The sequence below is a fragment of the Pteropus medius genome, unplaced genomic scaffold, assembly GCF_902729225.1.
Source record: "Pteropus medius unplaced genomic scaffold, Ma_sr-lr_union100, whole genome shotgun sequence".
In the NCBI taxonomy this organism is placed as follows: domain Eukaryota; kingdom Metazoa; phylum Chordata; class Mammalia; order Chiroptera; family Pteropodidae; genus Pteropus; species Pteropus medius.
In genome coordinates, this window is record NW_024340849.1 from 31,606,346 (window position 1) to 31,624,641 (window position 18,296).

General features: G+C 31.4%; 1 protein-coding gene across 4 annotated transcripts; it reads right to left on the bottom strand.

The window, feature by feature from the left end:
- Window positions 1-280: 280 nt before the first annotated feature.
- RNF138 (ring finger protein 138) lies at window positions 281-17,976 on the bottom strand. Of its 4 annotated transcripts, XR_005648882.1 has the most exons (7): window positions 16,678-17,975; window positions 15,393-15,508; window positions 6,626-6,682; window positions 5,686-5,797; window positions 5,324-5,378; window positions 5,067-5,178; window positions 4,077-4,184 (listed from the first exon to the last, which is right to left on the bottom strand). XR_005648882.1 is itself a non-coding variant. In XM_039843828.1 (6 exons), the coding sequence occupies exons 1-6, from the start codon at window positions 16,813-16,815 to the stop codon at window positions 2,479-2,481; spliced, it is 594 nt and encodes a 197-aa protein (XP_039699762.1). In that variant the 5' UTR covers window positions 16,816-16,880; the 3' UTR covers window positions 281-2,478. The 4 variants fall into 4 exon arrangements, 2 of the variants coding, with proteins under 2 accessions (XP_039699762.1, XP_039699755.1); XM_039843828.1 differs by lacking the exons at window positions 5,067-5,178; window positions 5,324-5,378 and adding an exon at window positions 281-2,547 and having other exon boundaries at window positions 6,626-6,676; window positions 16,678-16,880; XM_039843821.1 differs by lacking the exons at window positions 5,067-5,178; window positions 5,324-5,378 and adding an exon at window positions 281-2,547 and having other exon boundaries at window positions 16,678-16,877.
- Window positions 17,977-18,296: the final 320 nt, after the last annotated feature.

Genomic DNA, 18,296 nt, shown 5'->3' on the forward strand with positions numbered 1-18,296 from the left:
TTAAGGGTAACTTCTCCAGTTAACTGTCTTTCTGCCTGGTTGCTAACAGGGCTTGAATATCTTGCTGCGTGACCACTTGATAAAATAGCCTCATAAACTGATTAACATATGAAATAAAGATAAAATAGGCTTATAAAGTTTAATCCAAAATACAGCATCAGCATGTGGTAGCTTTCTCCTATCCATTTTTTAAAGGTTATCTCCTACATGTCTTCCAGAGAGAATTATGGGAATTAAATGTCATCATGTTTGCCTCGAGACAAAATTTTAGACACAAAAGTAGGAGAAAACCATTTTTAATTGAAAAATAAAGCAATACATCTTAAATAAGATTGTTTAACACCATAGACTGTAATTTGAGGGAAATAGCTTTACTAAGTGGGACTGTGAAATTTAGGCATCAGTATCAAGAGTTTCCCACCTTTATCTTGACTCAGCTATATGCATATTAAAAATAAGGACTTTCTCATAAATTGAAACTGTAAATCTGTATAGCCTATCCCTATTCCTAATCCACTGACAGAAGGAGGGGAAATTTTAAACAAACATTTCCATACTAAGGAGTTCCCAGATATAGCAAACAAAATCAATATTTTCTTTATGAAAAAAGCTTATATGAAACACATACAAGACTATTAATGATATTTAATTCACAAAACTTCAAAACACAAATTCATCAAGATGATCTCTTACTATAATCTTCCTCAAGTTCTTACATCCCAAAATAGTTTAACTTGACATACTGGAAGTATTAAACTTTGAAAGAAATTATTAAGGTTATTGCTTTAAACTGGAAAATTCTATGGTCGAAGTCTCTTTTTAAAGAGTTTCTTAAATAGCTAATCTTACAATTACACTCATGTAACTGCAGAGAAAATGTTCAAGCACGTAGTAAACATCACTCTTGAATGACAAAACAAAGGCATTTGTTCATTAAGATGTATGGCTTTTTTGGTAATTGTTATTACAACCCATAAATAAAGTTATTACTGTTTGACTAAAAAAGGTTTTTACAAAACTCCACTTCCAAAATTAATGTTTTTATTAAATCAAGTTAAAAAAGTGTTCACTGTAGAAAAGTCAACAAGGGTTTTAACAAAACCAAAATATACCTTTTTATACAATATATGTATATATTAGCAGCAAACTACTTCGGAGATTTTTTAATTTTAAGTTATTTTAAAGAAAGCATAAACAATGTATATTAGTATGGAATGTCAACTAATCCATCTTTTACTCTGTGATTGGGCCTTCTAGTACAACTTATTTTATGATTCTTATTAAGGAATGCTAAGAACAAACCCAGTTCGACTAAACAGCAGTGAAATAGAGTGGCTGGTAGAAAGTGTCTTACTACTTCATAGTCATGTATTATCTTTGAGAACAAATGAGCACCATATAAACAGTAATTGTATGTAAACTCAATTTTTAAGGTGTAACAGCAGCCAACTTAACATTTGACTAACATATACAAAATTTTAATCAAATCAGAAAAACACTTCAATCCCATATTACTTATCAATTTTTAAAATCTTAATAGAAATTCTGTATATAACCTGACGAACTGCATGCATGCGCATATACACCTACAAAAGAGTATGTGCATATACATATACCTTTAGCTTTGACTGAATTTCTCAACTGAGATGAAGCCAAACTTCTCAATTAAATATATATGTAGAATACCCAACTGAAAGTTTCTAGCAAAAGTTTCATCTTAGCTCATCAAAGCTATTGAAACTTTTGAGGCCAAAAAGCTGTAATTCATCTTAATATAATGTAGGCTTACAAATTAGTCAGCAAAACAAACAAGATTTGAAATTACCAACTGCCACAAAAGAAGGAAATTTTTGTCTTGATAGTTCCTTTTAATAGCAAAAACAGGAAATATCCTTACATTGAGCTTTTAATTTTTAAACAGTTCAAATTATTAAAGAAATCCCCGTAGTCTTCAAGAATACTAAATGTTATATAATACCGCATTCTCATAGTTCAATTCTTCAGCTAGAATGTTTTAAAAGTTTCCTTTGGATTGCTTTATTTAGCACTTCAAGTCTCCATTCTGCACTCTGATAACTGGCTCAGATTTGTTAGGTTTATATCAATCAGATCATTTAGATTTTGCTACTGTGTTACCTGTGTATAACAACATTAATGGAAGAAACTGCACCAAATTTCAAAAGCAACATATGGAAAAATTAAAGAATATGTATTATAAAAAAGATAAAAGTATAACAGAGATTCCCTTTCATTAATGAAATATAATCCTTTTAATGCTTTTAATGTCCTAACTTTCACTTATCAAGAGGATGAAATTTTTTAGACAACCCACCTTTATTTTTCAATTAAAAACTAAAACAGTAGACTGAATTCCTTTTATTAATATACATGTCAAGTTATTGAAAAGATGACTTCATGTAGTTTTTCTCCTTAAAGATGGCACTTGCAGGTACAAAGATGCAGAGATGGCTACAGCCTTCAGATGTTTACTTGAAACGATTCTTCAACAGCAGTTTGATATTGGGTTTCCTCATCTAGCTGAAGGTTCTAAAAACAATGACATTAACATGTCAATAGGAAAAATATACTCCGCTATCCAATACTTTGATCACATACTTGAAACAGTTTGTTACAACATATACTATCCCTTAAAATATAAGATTTAAATACTTGAACTTTGTAATAAAGTTCAATTGTAATTATTTAGAAATAACTGATAACAGAAATAGGAAATAAAATTTGAGTTACAGTGCCTTATAAATTATTAATTAAAAGTATAGTTAAGGGTATATATAACCCACAATCATAAAGTGATAAACTGTGTCATTTCTAGAAAAGAATGACCAATGTTTGAAGGTAATTTAAAAGAAAATAAGCATTTATTAAATTAATAGAGCTGAATAACAGCTTCTTAACCATTACATGAAGCTAAAAACTACTACTCCTTAACTTTAAAACTTTTATTTGCTAGCAATTGTCTTACGGGTTTGCTTTAAAATAGGCTTCCACTTGACAATCTCAAATAATTAAAATTACGTATTTTTCTGTGGCAAAGTAAAACAAGCGGACGATTAGGTCAAAAGCAGTTCTCCAAATATATTTTGTTTTTCTGAATACACAGTTCTCCAGTCAGTGACCTTTCTTACAATGAGAATTTAAGAATACTATACAATCACTTCATAAAAATGCTGAAATTGTAAGAGGACATCTGAATTTTACATATATTTGAATTATTATTTTGAAACAGTATGACTTTAAAAATGCAAATTCCACAATTAAAAATTTATCAAGAATGATATAATTTCAACATTGGAAGACATAGAAAAATGTAAATTCTGTTCGTGCCACTGTCATGCCTGTGCTTACCTGCACTTGAAAACAACTATCAGTCATTCTCTGCCAGAATTAATCTTAAATTGGCTAAGTTTTAATTCACTATAAGTTGAATAAAATGCAATTTTGTAATTAATAAAAGTCATCATCTAATTTTAAAAAATTATAACACATCTGGGAGGCAGAAATTAACCCCATGTTTTGTTTTGGGGATCCATTACCTAACTTTACCTAACATTACATTACCTAACTTTCTTCACTCACCCTGTTAAAGCAGTAAGTTAAAGCGAGAATCTACCTTCCGACCTGGCTTTACTTGGTAATTAAACTCCCTTATTTTTTAAAATGTGTCTCTCATGCTAGATAAGAGATCTAATATAATGAATTTAACAAGCAACTTACACTACATGAAAAATGCATCCCCTTTCATCTGTTGTATCAATTTTACTTCTCCAGTAGTTAGTTTTCCCTAATACAGTTTTCATATAAATGATTATTTTATAAATCTGAGGGTTTGCTCTTCCTCTATTAATTACCTCTCTAGTACAGGAAATAGACAGTAAATTCAACTTTTACTACTTCTACAAACCAAAATTTACCTATATTATCATGAAAACAATAAAACTTGTGATATAACCATCCAGTATGATACATCTTGCCTCAAAACTCAAGTTTAGATTGAAAAAGGTAATTTAACTTGAATATTTAAACAGTATATTCTTAATCTTGAAGAATTCACTTACCACAAATTCTCCATAATCAAACTGATGTCTTTGATTTAGATGACTAACGAAATTTCTAGTAATCTGGCTAGGATCTCCCCAAGGAAGAGACACACAAATAGGACACGTCTATGAGAAACGATGTTTTAAACAAAAATAAAAATAATAACATGTAATTATTGAAGGTATTAAAAGTACTAAAAACACCTACATGAAAAGCATTTCTAAGGGCAAAATTCCATGACTAGATCATTTCCCAACCAAATTACTTAAAATAAATTACACTAATCTAAAACAACACAATAAAGAGAAATCTTATACATTCTATTATTTAAATCTCCAATTACACAACTATTTCATCAGAAACACCACATCGAGCCTTTAATACCAATTGTAATAGTGGTTACCATTAACCAGTACGTAATCTCATTTGAGCTGCATAATAACAGTGATGTAATTATTATAAGCTTAATTTCATTTATAAGTAAAATGAAAGTATAGTAAACTTTAAATTGTATTCTTAAGGTTTTGAATGAAGTACATCTTAAAAAATGAATGGATGACATACTGAAATAAAATAAAAAGAAACTTCAGTAATTGGACTCTAGCCAAAGTTTATGCTATATTGAATACAATGCAAAAACAAAAATTTGCTAATGCAATATAGAACAAATAAAATCTCTTAAATATACAGTTTTTCCTAGAGATGTCTTTAGCACTGTTTATTTAACAGTAACTGACACTCTCCTAATGAGCAAAGTCAGAAGTATGTGACCCTTTGTGCTATAAAAGTGTTTAAGGGCATCCTCAATAGATACTGAGGCATATTCTTTCACATTTGTTCTAGTACATTCACTAAAGCTGCTTTGAATGATCCACAATCTCATTTTATCTACAACATTTTCCTTCTATTTTTATTTCTGAAGAAAATATTTTTATATCAAAATGTATAGCTAAAAGGGAAATATCTCAACTCAGCCTCTCATTTCATCCGCAGTTGAAATCACTTACCTGTGAAACTCATGTTCCAAAGGAGGAGTTGTAGGATCATTAACACAATGTTGGAATCCTGCACTTTGCACTATCTCCTTCATTCATCAAAAAGGTCTCACCACTTTCTTACCTACTCTCAAAATGGCACCAAAAAGATACATACGTATCAAAAAGAAAGTATGATTCTTTCCCTTCCTTGCTGTATGAATTCATATAATAGATTCTGCAAGGATACAATTAAAAATAGCTACTGACTTTATTCTTATAGTTCTCACCTATAGCAGATCCACCTGACCAGATGGAGCTGACTGCATCCTGTAGAGCAAGAAACTGAGAAGCTCCAATTGAGTTAGGTTTTGCCACTCCTCAGTAATGGCTCCCCAGAATTCACCTTTCATTACTGCACTCTTCTCCAGACTACTCTCCTACATTTCCCTCACTATAAGCATCTCCCCCTTTTATAAGTTACTAGAATTTTAAATAACTTGTTTTGCTTCAGTTATCATATTTTGTTGACAAAAATCTATCTTTTTGACAACACCCCAACCAAAATCAAATCAACTACCTTCTCTTATTGTACACATGAACTGAAACAGCGTACTTTAAGCAGAAGACTGTCTTAAACATATGTACTTACCACAGGAACTATCTGAAATACGTGATTACTGTTACAGTGATCCAGTAAACGCTGTCTAGTAAAATTTGATTCTTGACACAATGGACACTTAAAGGTGGGATGCCCAGAAGAACTATAAAACAATTTTAAATGAAGTGTACTTAATTTGAAATCACAACATAGAAATAATGCTCTTCCATTGTTTGACCAATTACTGTTTCTTTTTTAAAAAGTTATAATCAGACTATTCAAAGATTTTCTAATTTTGAAAAACACTATGTTTTCAACAAATAATCTAACAACAGATGTTCCCAATCTCATGTTACAGTACTATTAATGTCTCAATAAATTTTTTCATGGTGCCTCTAATCCAAAACAAAAACAAAAACAAACCTAACTGTTCCAGGTATTAAGTAGTTAGGTCCAAACAACTTAATTTAGTCATTCATGTGAGGCCAACAGATGCCAATGTATGTACCTTGAAAACTGTAATAATCCTGTGGCATCCCAGTTTGGTAACTCCCTATCAAAGAGCTTAATTTTGAAAAGACTTCCATCAATAGCATATCTTTTATCTATCCCAGTCTCTAGGAACCTAATATACAAAACTACTACAAAAAGTGAAAAACAAAAGGACTGACCAGCAGAACAATCAGTATTTCAAAACATTTTGGGTTCTAATATCACTAGGTTTTAATATCTCTGAATTTCAGCAAGGGACAGTTCAATATTGACAACTCTACCTAAATTATGCATGGAAGAAACCTAATCACAATGAAACAGGATAGCTAAAAACTCTAATTTAATGTAATCTGTAAAAGAAGCAACTACATCATTTATTTCTAAACTACTAAATTCTAGCATTTTGTTTGATTTAACTGAATAAAAAATTTTATTTTAAAAATCTATTATTATAATGTGATAGATATTACTTACTAAAGTAGAATTTTCAAAAGCTTACCTTGTATTCTCTTGATAAGTTTCTATGTTATCAGATGTGGATGTTTCACTCCTATTACTTAAGCAGAGGGGGATAAAGTTAATATCTCAAGTAATAAAGCACATTATAGATTCATTAACTTGAACTGCTAACGAAGAAGACTAATCTGAATTTGTTTTAAAGGACTGAAATTCAAATAGTTCTGAACAATAAAATTATGGCGTTAATTACGTTTCAAACAAATTCTGATAAGACTGCTTATTACATCCTTATTCATGTCCTTTAAAATTTATGTATAGTTATAAAAGTATACAGAATAGAGAATACAGAATTTTGTAGAATTACCATAAATCTACAGCATGGTAACAGTTCCCCACCTCCACCTAGGCTAGTAAGTTTTTGAAAGCTTGGGTAGTAGACTCAAAAATTCATGAACTTTGATTTTTAACTAGAATATGATTTAAGGTTGTGGCCTCCAAAGGTGAGAAGGTTTAAGAAAACATAAAGATATCATTATGTTCACTTTCCAAAAAGGAACTAGGCCTTCCAACATTTAATACACAACTTGATATCCTCATTCGGACCCCATGCCAGAGTCATGTGTTATATGCAACATTAGAAGAATCCTGAGGGGAGACTGGGCTTTCCATACAGGAACTTATACATTACAGAGTTTCATCAATGTGGTCAATTTTATAAAAACGAAGCTTTCAATAGCAGAAATGGTAACATAGAAATGAGATACCACACAAGGTTTGTTCTATCTCAATACCAAAGTTAAAAAACTGGTTACTCATTTTCCTTTTCCCAAAAGACAAGCAGTACAGCCTTGCCTCCACCCCACCACATATCCAAGGATTTCACATCAGTAGAGTCAATCAACTGTGGACTAAATATATTTGGGAAGCAGTTTCAAAAAGCAAAATTTGAATTTGCCACACACTGAGCACTAAACTGAATTCATGCAAATGAAGTGATGGGGAGCCAAAGTCTGCTGTAGCCTAAATGCAAATACTATAGGTTATACGCAAATACTATGCCTTTTTATATAAAGAACTGGATCGTCCTCAGATTGTGGTATCCAAGTGGGGGCGTTAGAGGGGGGGAGGTTCCTGGAACCTACTATCTACCTAACAGATGTTCTTTTCTTTTTGAATTTTCTTTTTTTGGTTTGTTTTTCATATAAAAGCTACACACAAGGTGTATTTAGTATAAAGACATCCTTGCAACGACAGTTCTCTGCAGTGAAGATAACAATGTTATCTCTCCACACATATTCTATGCCAGGCAAGCAAGCAAGCTTCCCTGTTTCTTTACCAAATAGGAGACTGACTAAACCATTATTTTGTACCTTTCTAGCAAATAATAATCTGTCTCTTCAGGTAATGATGGCATTTTGACAATGTGGAGACTAAAAAATGCTTCTTAAAATAAAGTCAAACTATAGTAAGTGCATTTATTAAAGATATATTATAGTTTTGCTACCATAAACTGTATATGTCATCTATACTTTAAAATCTCACATCTATGTATTTAAACTTGGTAACAGATTTTTCTACTGTTTTAAAATTGTACAATTAAATATATAAAATCATTGGGTTTTAAGATTTTAAAACATTTTAGAAAAGCATAGTCAACAATACTGTTTTCAGTAAAAGTATTAACAAAACTTTAAGAAAATATACTATTAACTAAAGCAAAACTTATTTTTAAAGTAACTTTTTCATCTTTATTTCACTTAAATTTTGCATGTTTTATAATGTACGTTAAGTATCAGTACTATAAAACATATGCATAGTTTTTAAATAAACATATACTGGCAGAACATGCTCAAATTGTTTTCATTGATCAAGTATGCCATCACTAAACTTCTGATTTAAAGGATTTTAATATCAAAGTTAATGCCTTTTTAAAATGCTTACTCCCTTCTATTTCCTATTACAATTCTCTATTTCCCATTATTATTGTCATTAGCATTATTCTAGTCCTTCCTAATCATCCTGCATCACACTGGACCTCCCACTGGTAGCCTACTCACTCCAAAAATTCATGAATGGGTTCAACGATAGAAAATCTATTACAGACACCATATCATCAATTAAAAGAAAAAAATACATAACCATTTCATCTGATGCAGAAAAACCATTCAATAAAATTCAACTTCCATAATGGAAACAAACAAAAAACACCTCTGATCACCCACAATGCTTTAAAAAAAAAATACAAATATCTACACTCTAGATTGCAGAATAATAATTTGCATCTAGGAATAAATCCAGATGCATATTTTTAATTCCATAAGATTGTGATTTAAATAGAACCATTTAATGGGAAAATCTTAAATTCAGGGTTAATTGCATCATGGAACAGATAATATCTGTTAAAAAACATAGTAAACGTCACACTTAATAGTAAAATTTTAGATGCATTCCCACTAAAATTAAAAACAATAAAAAGATCTCTGCCATTTAATATTGGATAGAGATCCTAGTTAATGTAATAAATCAAGTATAATATGAAGCAGTTAAGAGACAAAGTTGTATTAAAAAAAAACTTCCCACATAATAAATCTACAAGAACCTACAGAAAAATTATTCAGAACTATTGAAACTAATAAATCAGTAAAGTTGCTAAATATAAGATTAACATAAAAATCCATAATATTCCTAACACATTAGTAAAAACCACTTAGATTATAAAACAGGAAAAAAGAACATTCGCATAGCAACAAAAAACTTTACGGTTTTACTAGAAAAATACATACTAAACCATTTACATATGCTCGAAAAGGACTTCTTTTAGTACATTTTTTAAAAATAGAAGACAGGCAGTATTTCTAGGTGGGAAAAATCAGTATTATAAGATGACAATTCTTTCCAAATTAACCTATGACTTCAATAACTTCAACTGATCAAAACCTCTACAGGGACTTTGGGAAACTCAAAAAAAAAAGTCTGATCCTAAAATTCATATGGAATAGCAAAGGGTCAAGAATAGCAGAGATAATTTTGTAAAATAAAACAATGGGGGAAACTTTTCTTACCTGACAGTAGGACTTTCTGTTAAAGCTATAGTATTAAGAGAGCATGGTATACTAGAGGAATAAACAAATGGATCAACAGAACAGAATACAGGTGTAGGACTTAAGTGGCATTAAAAATCAGCGGAGAAAGAATGAACTCCTCAATGAATGGTACTGAGACAAATGGTTAAGCCCACACGGGGAAAATTTTCCTACTTCACATTATACATCCAAAATAAATGTGAAAAGCACAGCTTTAAAATGTTAAATATAAAAATGAAAATATCTTTCATAACCTTAATTTGGGAAAGGATTCCTCAAGCATGACACAAAAAGCAAATTCCAAAAAGAATATAAATATTATATGTATAACATATAAATTATAATATATAATACTTTTGTATGTCAAAAGACACCATTATGAGACTAACCAAGACTGAGTAAAGATATTTGCAACATATAAATTATAATATATAATATTTTTGTATGTCAAAAGACACCATTATGAGACTAACCAAGACTGAGTAAAGATATTTGCAATCAGGCAACAACAGCAGAAACAGACAAGTAAGACTATATGAAACTAAAAAGCTTCTGCACAGCAAAGGAATAAATAGAGTGGAAAGGCAATATATGGAATAGGAGAAAATATTTGCAAATCATGTATCTGAATAAAGGGTTAATCTCCAAAATATATAAGGAACTCCTACAACTCAACAGCAAAGAATCTAATAACCTAATAACAAAAAGGGCTTAAAAATTTGAATAGACATTTCTCCAAAGATGACATATAAATGGCCAATAGGTATATAAAAAAGATGTTCAACATCACTAATAATCAGGGATATGCAAATCAAAACCAGAATGAGATATCACCTCACACCTGTTATGATAGCTATTATCAGAAAACAAGGCAACTGTTTGTGAGGATGTAAAGAAATTGGAACTCTTATATACTGTTAGTGGGAATGCAAAATGGTACAGCTGCTATGGAAAACAGTAGGGAGGTTCCTCAAAAACAATAAAAATAGAACTACCATGTGATCTAGGAATCTCATTTTGGGTATTTATCCAAAAGGACTGAAATCAGTGTCTTGAAGAAGCATTAGCATTCCTATGTTTATTGCAGTACTATTCACAATAGCCAAGATGTGGAAACAACCTTGTGAACGGATAAAGAAAATGTGGTATATAAATACAATGGAATATTATTCAGCCTTAACAGAAAAGGAAACCCTGCAAATATAACATGAATGAACCTTGGGGACATTATACTAAGTTAAAACCAATCACAGGACAAATAACTACTTATTTGATTCCACTTAATATGAAGTATCTAAAATAGTCAATCTAACAGTCAAACTCCTAGAAGCAAAGAATAGAATGGTGGTTGTCAAGGTCAAGGGGGAGTTATGCAAGAGAGGTTCTAGAGATCTGCTGTAAAACATTGTGCCTACAGATAACAAACAATACCATAGTGCACATTTAAAAAATTCTGTTAAAAGAGTAGATATTTCATGTTAAGTATCCTCACTACGATTAAAAAAATAATAATAATAATAAAACTATGTATGACTATGCCATTTTATGCTAACTTAAACTGTGAAATTCCCTAAAGCAAAGTTTTCAAAATATCACAGTATCTCACTTCTAGCCTTTTTAGAATATGGAAAAAAAAACTCAAGTTCTATATTTATGTGTTTTATAAAACAGCAAAAAAAATTCAATTTTGAGTAAAAAATTATTTGCAATGTATGTAATACAGGATTATTATCTACAACACATAAAGAATGCCTAAAAATAAGGACAAAGGAAATTTATCTAGTACTTGCACCAGATTCCTTAATGGTAATTTAGCCACATAAAATGTCCAACACCTTGGAGAGAAATCTATTAGAAACAATGTAAGGCTGCTTGCAATTTTCATTCTTCCAGTTATTATGAAGAGCTGTATATGGATTAAACTATATGAGGTTACTGATATCAAGTTATCAATGTTTAAGAGAGTCCAGATTACTAGGAAAAGCCTGCTAACAGAACAAACAATTTCCAAGGAAGCTAAAACAGAAATGTGTTCTGGTTTATCTTAATTACATGCATCCTCCCTCTCTCTTCCTCCTCCTCACTTCCAGTGGCTAAAGAAAACAAGGACAGTCTTATGTTAAAAGCAGAACTGTAATGTAATGAACTAGAAATGGCCTTAAAAACAAATAGCTCTGCTATATAATTATTATGAGAAACTAACCATGTTGATGCAGCAATTTTGTTAAACGTCCTCCAACATTAGTTTATAGTAATAGTTCTAACTCTGAAGATCTGACAGAAACTACTGCTAATTTTCATCACTCAACTGGAAGTTACACTGTTTACATATATAGAAAAGGGGATTACGTCTGTTTAATGCTTCCCTGTATATTCAATAACATGTAGAGTGTGTCCAGTATTTCAGAAGGGACAATAAATATATGTTGAATTAATGAAATGATCTATGGGCTTATTTTGAAATTATTTTGACAAGTATACATAAATACTACTTTAAGAATTTCCACAGCCATTGAGTCCAGAGTTTAAATCATCCATTTGTATTTGAGAGAATACTGTGAATTGTATTCTAAGATAACACAGGCCCTACTATGAGGTGGCTCCCTGAATATGCATTAAAGTCATGAATCTTCGTAAGATGCCACCAAAACCTGCTCAGCTAACAGCTACAGTATATGAACCTGCTCTTAATCAGCAATATAAAATAAATTTGCTCTCCAGTTACTTGACAAAGAGCAGAAATTTTAAATTTTCCAAAGTAAAGTGTTTATCACAAAGCATAGCTGCTAGAAATGATCTTCATGGAGAATTGCCTGAATGTATACATCTTGTCCATTCTACCACATCTAGATTAAGCCAAAATATCAGAGAAGAGCCCCTAAAAAAAAAGCTTTAATAAATTGCAATAACCCATGTGATAGGCTACACTGAAGGTCTTTAAAGTACAGTCCTACGTAACAAGAGGAAAGTTAGATTATACTTATTTCCCAGACTCCTTTCCAGCAAAATTGCCTTGACTGACTGCACCCCTAACTGTCCTCTCCAACAGCTTTCTTTCTCCAAGCTCTGGTATGTACTTCCTCCCCTCCCGTTTTTGGTAGACCCAGAGTATACCACTATTCTTTGTGAATTCCTTCTCACATACTGTACTGGATACCCTACTCTTTGAAAATAGTCCCTTTACTAAATTCTCCTCAAACTACCTAATTTGAGCATATTATCTGTTTCCTCCCAAGATCCTCGCTATATTCTAGCTTCATATCTTATATTTCCTACCATTTTTTTTAAAAAAACCTTATTTTCCTCCTTTCACCAATTTCCTTATTAAAAATTCACATATAAACTCAATTTTTCCATTGCAATTATAATTTTGCATAGGATATAAATAAGACTCAAAAGCCCATTCTAAATTAAAAAACATAAGTAAACTAATATAATAAAGTATTAGAGGGTCTAGTTAGAGCATAAAGAACAGTTCTACCATGAGGAAGATATTCTATAGGTTGGGAAAGATTTCACAGAGTAGCTAACAGTTGGTCTAAGTCTTTAAAGAGAGGAAAAAGTCTACCATCTGGCAAAGTGTGGGTTGGGGGAATGGGGAAAGGTAATACTACTGGTAAAAATATAGAGGTGAGGGGATGATGATGATGATGAAGATGACGACGATGACTAAAAACTAACATTTACCAAACAAGGTAGTAGACAATACGCTTTACCTATATTAACCTATTTATTGACTTCCAACCCAATAAGGTGCTAATAGTATCTTCACCACTACCCCCTTTCTTTAAACAGATTAAAAAACTGAAGTACGATTTCTTGCCAAAGTCATACAATTAGTTAAGTGACAGAGCTTGGAACCAAAGCAGTCTGGCTCCAAGCCTTCATTTTTAATCATTAAGCTATGTTGCTTCTCAAGGATGGCAAGGATATAATGCAAATTATTGGCTAAGGCATATGATGCAATGATGGGAAACCAAGAAAGAGAAAGGCTAAAAAGAAAGGCATGTGCCAGACCAGAAAAGGCTTTAGAATAAGAAATTTTGTCATATAAGCCAGCTGTTGGATTTTAGATCATGGAATCCCTTGAGAATCCTGAGATCTTTCTCCAGGAAAATGCACATAAACAAACATTTGGCCATTTAGGTAGTTTAGAGCTCTTACTGACTCATGGAACCCTAGATGAGAAACACGATTATGGGGCCATATGAAGTCACTGACAAGGTATAGGGAGAATGGTAAAAGAATAGGGAGAAAGAAATAAGAATTGTACTTCTAAACTATCACTTTAGCAAAAGTATATAGACAGATTAGAGGAGGACCACCACCTAAAGGACTGGTGCCATAGTTCAAGTGAGAGATGATGAGGGCTTGAGCTAGGGAAGTGACAAGAAAGGCACAGATGAGAAGCACTGCTATTAGGAATCAATAGTACCTACGACAAACTGGATCTGAGGAAGAAGGCATGTCTCCTGAGAAGAAAATTCTGTCATTTAACAAGCAGTGATTGCACAAATCATATATACTAGGAACTTGAGTAATTTCAATATAAAAGTACAATAATAAAGAAAGCATAAGGGATGAAGGAACCTAAGGGGATTTTTTTTTTTAAATCACAAAATAGATGTGACCAATTTCATCCAATGAAACGAAGTCAAGTAAAATGAGAACATAAAAGGATTTTTGCAGACTAGGCAATCAGAAAATTACTAAAGACCTTTACTAGAACAGTTTCAACTGAGGGGTAGGAAAGATGTCTGACTACAGTATGAGTGGGTTAAATTACCAAAAATTAGCAACATGTGAAACGAAACGCTACTAAAATAAAAATTTAGAGTCTCTGCTAAATACCATCTCCTGTGAGCCCTTCCATAATACTACGTCTACTGCCTTTCCTTACACAATAGTGTGTATGCTTGCTATTGAGTTTTAAAAATTAAACTCTTCATTGTTAGGGATACATGCATGAATGGTATACTATAAAGAACAAGGGAATAACCCCAGAAAGAGGACAGTCGTTACCAATGGCAATATGCGATTCACAAAAAGTGGGCTCACAAAAAGTTCACAAAAAGTGGGCTCACAAAAAGTTTTTTAAGGTCCTAAAAATGTTCTATTTTTTGACCTGGGTTAGTGAGTGACTGGATTATTTATCACTACTTTTTAAATCACACATGTGCATTTCGGCCAGTCTTCTGCATAAAATACATTTTATAAAAATGTCTAATATATAGAAATCTGAGACAATAAGATACAAATAAAGCCAAAACCTAGTTTTTAAAAAATTGAGACTAAAATAGAACTAAAAATTTAATAGTACCAGGTCTCACTTTTACATGATATTTTATTATCAGAGTAAAACTCTCAATCAATTCTGTTTTTTAGATAGCAAAAAAAGAAGATTCTAGTTTGCATATACATTACTGAAAGGGATTTTCTCTAGTTTTTGAACAATTTCAGTTGCAAAAGAAAATAGTCTTCAATTTTTTATTAAAAAAGTGTAGATTTTCCTAAAATGGTTTTTAAATAACATAAGCATATCATGAAGTTATCTCCCAGATGCATTTTAGATGTAGCAACTTTTGCATATACAAATGATATGGTTCTCAAATCATTTTACGTTAAAAACAGACACACAAACAAAAAACATCTTATCATATAGTTCCCCAAACGATTTCCTTTCTAACTCTAAAAATTCTCTTTTTAAGAATAAATATTGCTTACCTGTTCCCTACTGAATCTTGAGAGATCTGAAAGTTTGGAATGACTGCAGAAACACCATATTCATCTTGATACTTCTTACAAGATTTGTAATGATGTCTCATGCGATAGAATTTAATCTGTAAATTATTGATTAAAATGTAATGTGACTATAAAATAGAAATCATAAGATTTGAGATAAAAATAGATAACTAAATAATCCATTTAAACAAGAGGTTTTTTTTAAAAAATAAGATTCTTAAGTGGAGCTAAAAATTGGTAATAAATTTTTGTCCATTAGACACAGATAAAATGGAGAAGAGTCCATCTGTCTGTAAACTCACTGAAAAAAAAAAATTAAATAATTTTACATTTAAAAAATATTACTAATAATAGACAAGAAATAAAAGGACTATGAGGAGGTTGCCTCATGGTATTGGGCATTTCTTTATTCTTTAACTACTGCAACTTGGCAGAGTTAGAATGTACTTTAAAAATTAAGTTCCAAGGTTGACACTTGGAACATTTTTCAGTTTCTCAGAGTAGAGCCAAAATCTTTCAAGTGTATTTTCCAGCTTCACTTCATTGCTCTGTCAGTTAACACCTCCCTCAAAGAGATGGAAAAACAGATGTGACTTGTCTGAATGCATGAAATAGCAACTGTTTTACTCACTGACTTTATTAGCTGATTGAAAAAGTGCCTGCAATAAATCTATAAACACCCCTCACCATTTCCCTCTCTCTACAAATGATAGAACAGTAAAATCCATATTGGAGAACTAATGCCAGTCATTTGCCAATACCTGATTTTCCCACTTGTTCCTTAAAACTTAAACAAAGTCTTCTGCCAAATATTTTGTGATTTCTTAAACACATAAATACACAAGTAAAGTGGGCAGCTAGAGAGTTCCTTGACTACATAAATCCATTTGGCCCATTTCTATGTGCAAAATTCTAATACTACCATCAGAAAAATTACTTAAAAGTTGAATTTGTACCAGAATGGGTTTAAATGAGTTAAATGACAGTTTGCTTATTTAATTTAGTAAATAATAAATGAGAGATTAGAGGAAAAACCATGCTAAAAATTATGGTGAATTCAGAGACTGTATCTTTCAGTCTCCTCTGTTTTCAATTAAGTTTATAATCTAGTAAAATCTATAGTCACAGCTTTTTTGTCACTTTCTACCCAATTTCCACTCTAAATAACTTCTTTTTCTTTAAAACATCACCCACCAAGAAAATTCAGACAAGAATTTCAGAGTAGAAACTTGACTTTCGAAGGAGAGCCATGTCACATTTACTCTACCTGTTTTGCACAGCATCTGCAGCTACCAGAAAACTTCCTCATGATATTTTCAAGGTCTAAGGCGCGTTCAGGACATGCTCTCTCTCTTCTAGTCACATTTCCACGACAGAGAGGACAATGTATTCCACTTTCTCTCATTGCAGTCAGGAAACATTTTCTACAGAAACTAAATCAAACATTTTTGACATGTTAACTATAGAAAAAAAAGTAATCTTTCCATTAAATATAAACAAGTGGCTATGAATATGTATTCATGCTAAACGAATTAGGCTATTCACGTGTACGTAAATCTCGGAATTTTAAAAACTGGACTAGATGACAATATTAAAAAAACTACACTCGAGTCTGATTTATTATTTTTAGCATAATATATGGAAAGTAAATATTAATATTGTATAACATTATCAGTCAGAAGCAATGTGGTACAAAAGAGTGGATTTCATCCTGTCATTTTAGTAGCTGTGTGCTCTCAGTAAACACTTAACAGCACACTGAATCTCCATTTTCTCCCCTTACAAAATGAAAAAATGGACCATATTAGCTTTTGTCTCAAACTGATGTACTTCAAGATGTTATTCCACAGGATACGAATAGGTCTACTACAGAACAGCACACAAATTGATTTGGCAAATTCTAGGATAAACAAAGTTAAGGTTCTCTGCTAAGGAAAACAAGTGTTGCCTAACCTTATTTATTTGGTCAGGAAATATAAAAATTTCCCACAACAATGTGCAAGAGAACATAATTTGAGAAATATTTAAGAACTGTTCCAGCTCTAAACATCTATAACCAACATTCTTATTGAAACCAAATTACTAAAACTTTAATTTCTTCTCTTCTAACCCAATCACTGAAATATTTCTCTCCGTCCCCCCAACCCAAACAAATACCAAACTTGATCATTTTTCTCTTAGAAAAACCAGATAAATTATTGCCATCTATATCTGGGATCTTACAGTAAGTATGCATTTAATCCAATCCCCTACAAAAAGAAATATACCAATCTTCCTCAACTATAACTAAAGTTGAGAGGTAGTAGTCTAATAACATCACAGAATCTGAGCTTCCTAACTATGCAGCATTGAACGAATTGCTTTTCTCCTCTAAAATCAATTTCCTCACCCACAAAATAATAAAAGTATCTACATTTGATAGGGTTGTACAGAAGATTAAAATAGTATGCCTTAAAATGCTTGTCCCAGTCAGTATTTTTGACAGTCAGGAAAGTCCTCAAAAAATAACAGTTAATATCACTTAAGTACCCTTAGAAGTGATTACCAATTAAGACCATATATTAAAACATTAAAAATACTCACCAAAACCAAGAGTCAAAAAAAAAAAAACCCCAAATAATATCGATAACATTTTTCAGTGCCAAAATAAACTAGTTTTAAAAACAATAACCAGTGTTAAAGGAAACATAAGGAAATGAATGCTCCACATATCTGGAGAGCAATCTGTCAATCTTTAAAGAGAGGGTATGCAAAAGTCTGAGTGTCATTTTAAGCTTTAATAACTTCTAAAATATAAATACTACAAAGTTACAAAAACCATCAATTTTAAGTTTGTTCAAATTAAAAATGGAAAGGTTGTGTTTTGTAAATTTTTAATAAATTTTT

Coding starts and splice junctions, on each gene's coding strand:
- RNF138 (XM_039843821.1), bottom strand. CDS start 16,815: ATGAGAGAAAGTGGAATACATTGTCCTCTCTGTCGTGGAAATGTGACT. Junction 6,683..15,392: donor CAAGATTCAGTAGGGAACAG/GTAAGCAATATT, acceptor CCTCTGCTTAAG/TAATAGGAGTGAAACATCCA. Junction 5,798..6,625: donor ACTTATCAAGAGAATACAAG/GTAAGCTTTTGA, acceptor ATTGTTTTATAG/TTCTTCTGGGCATCCCACCT.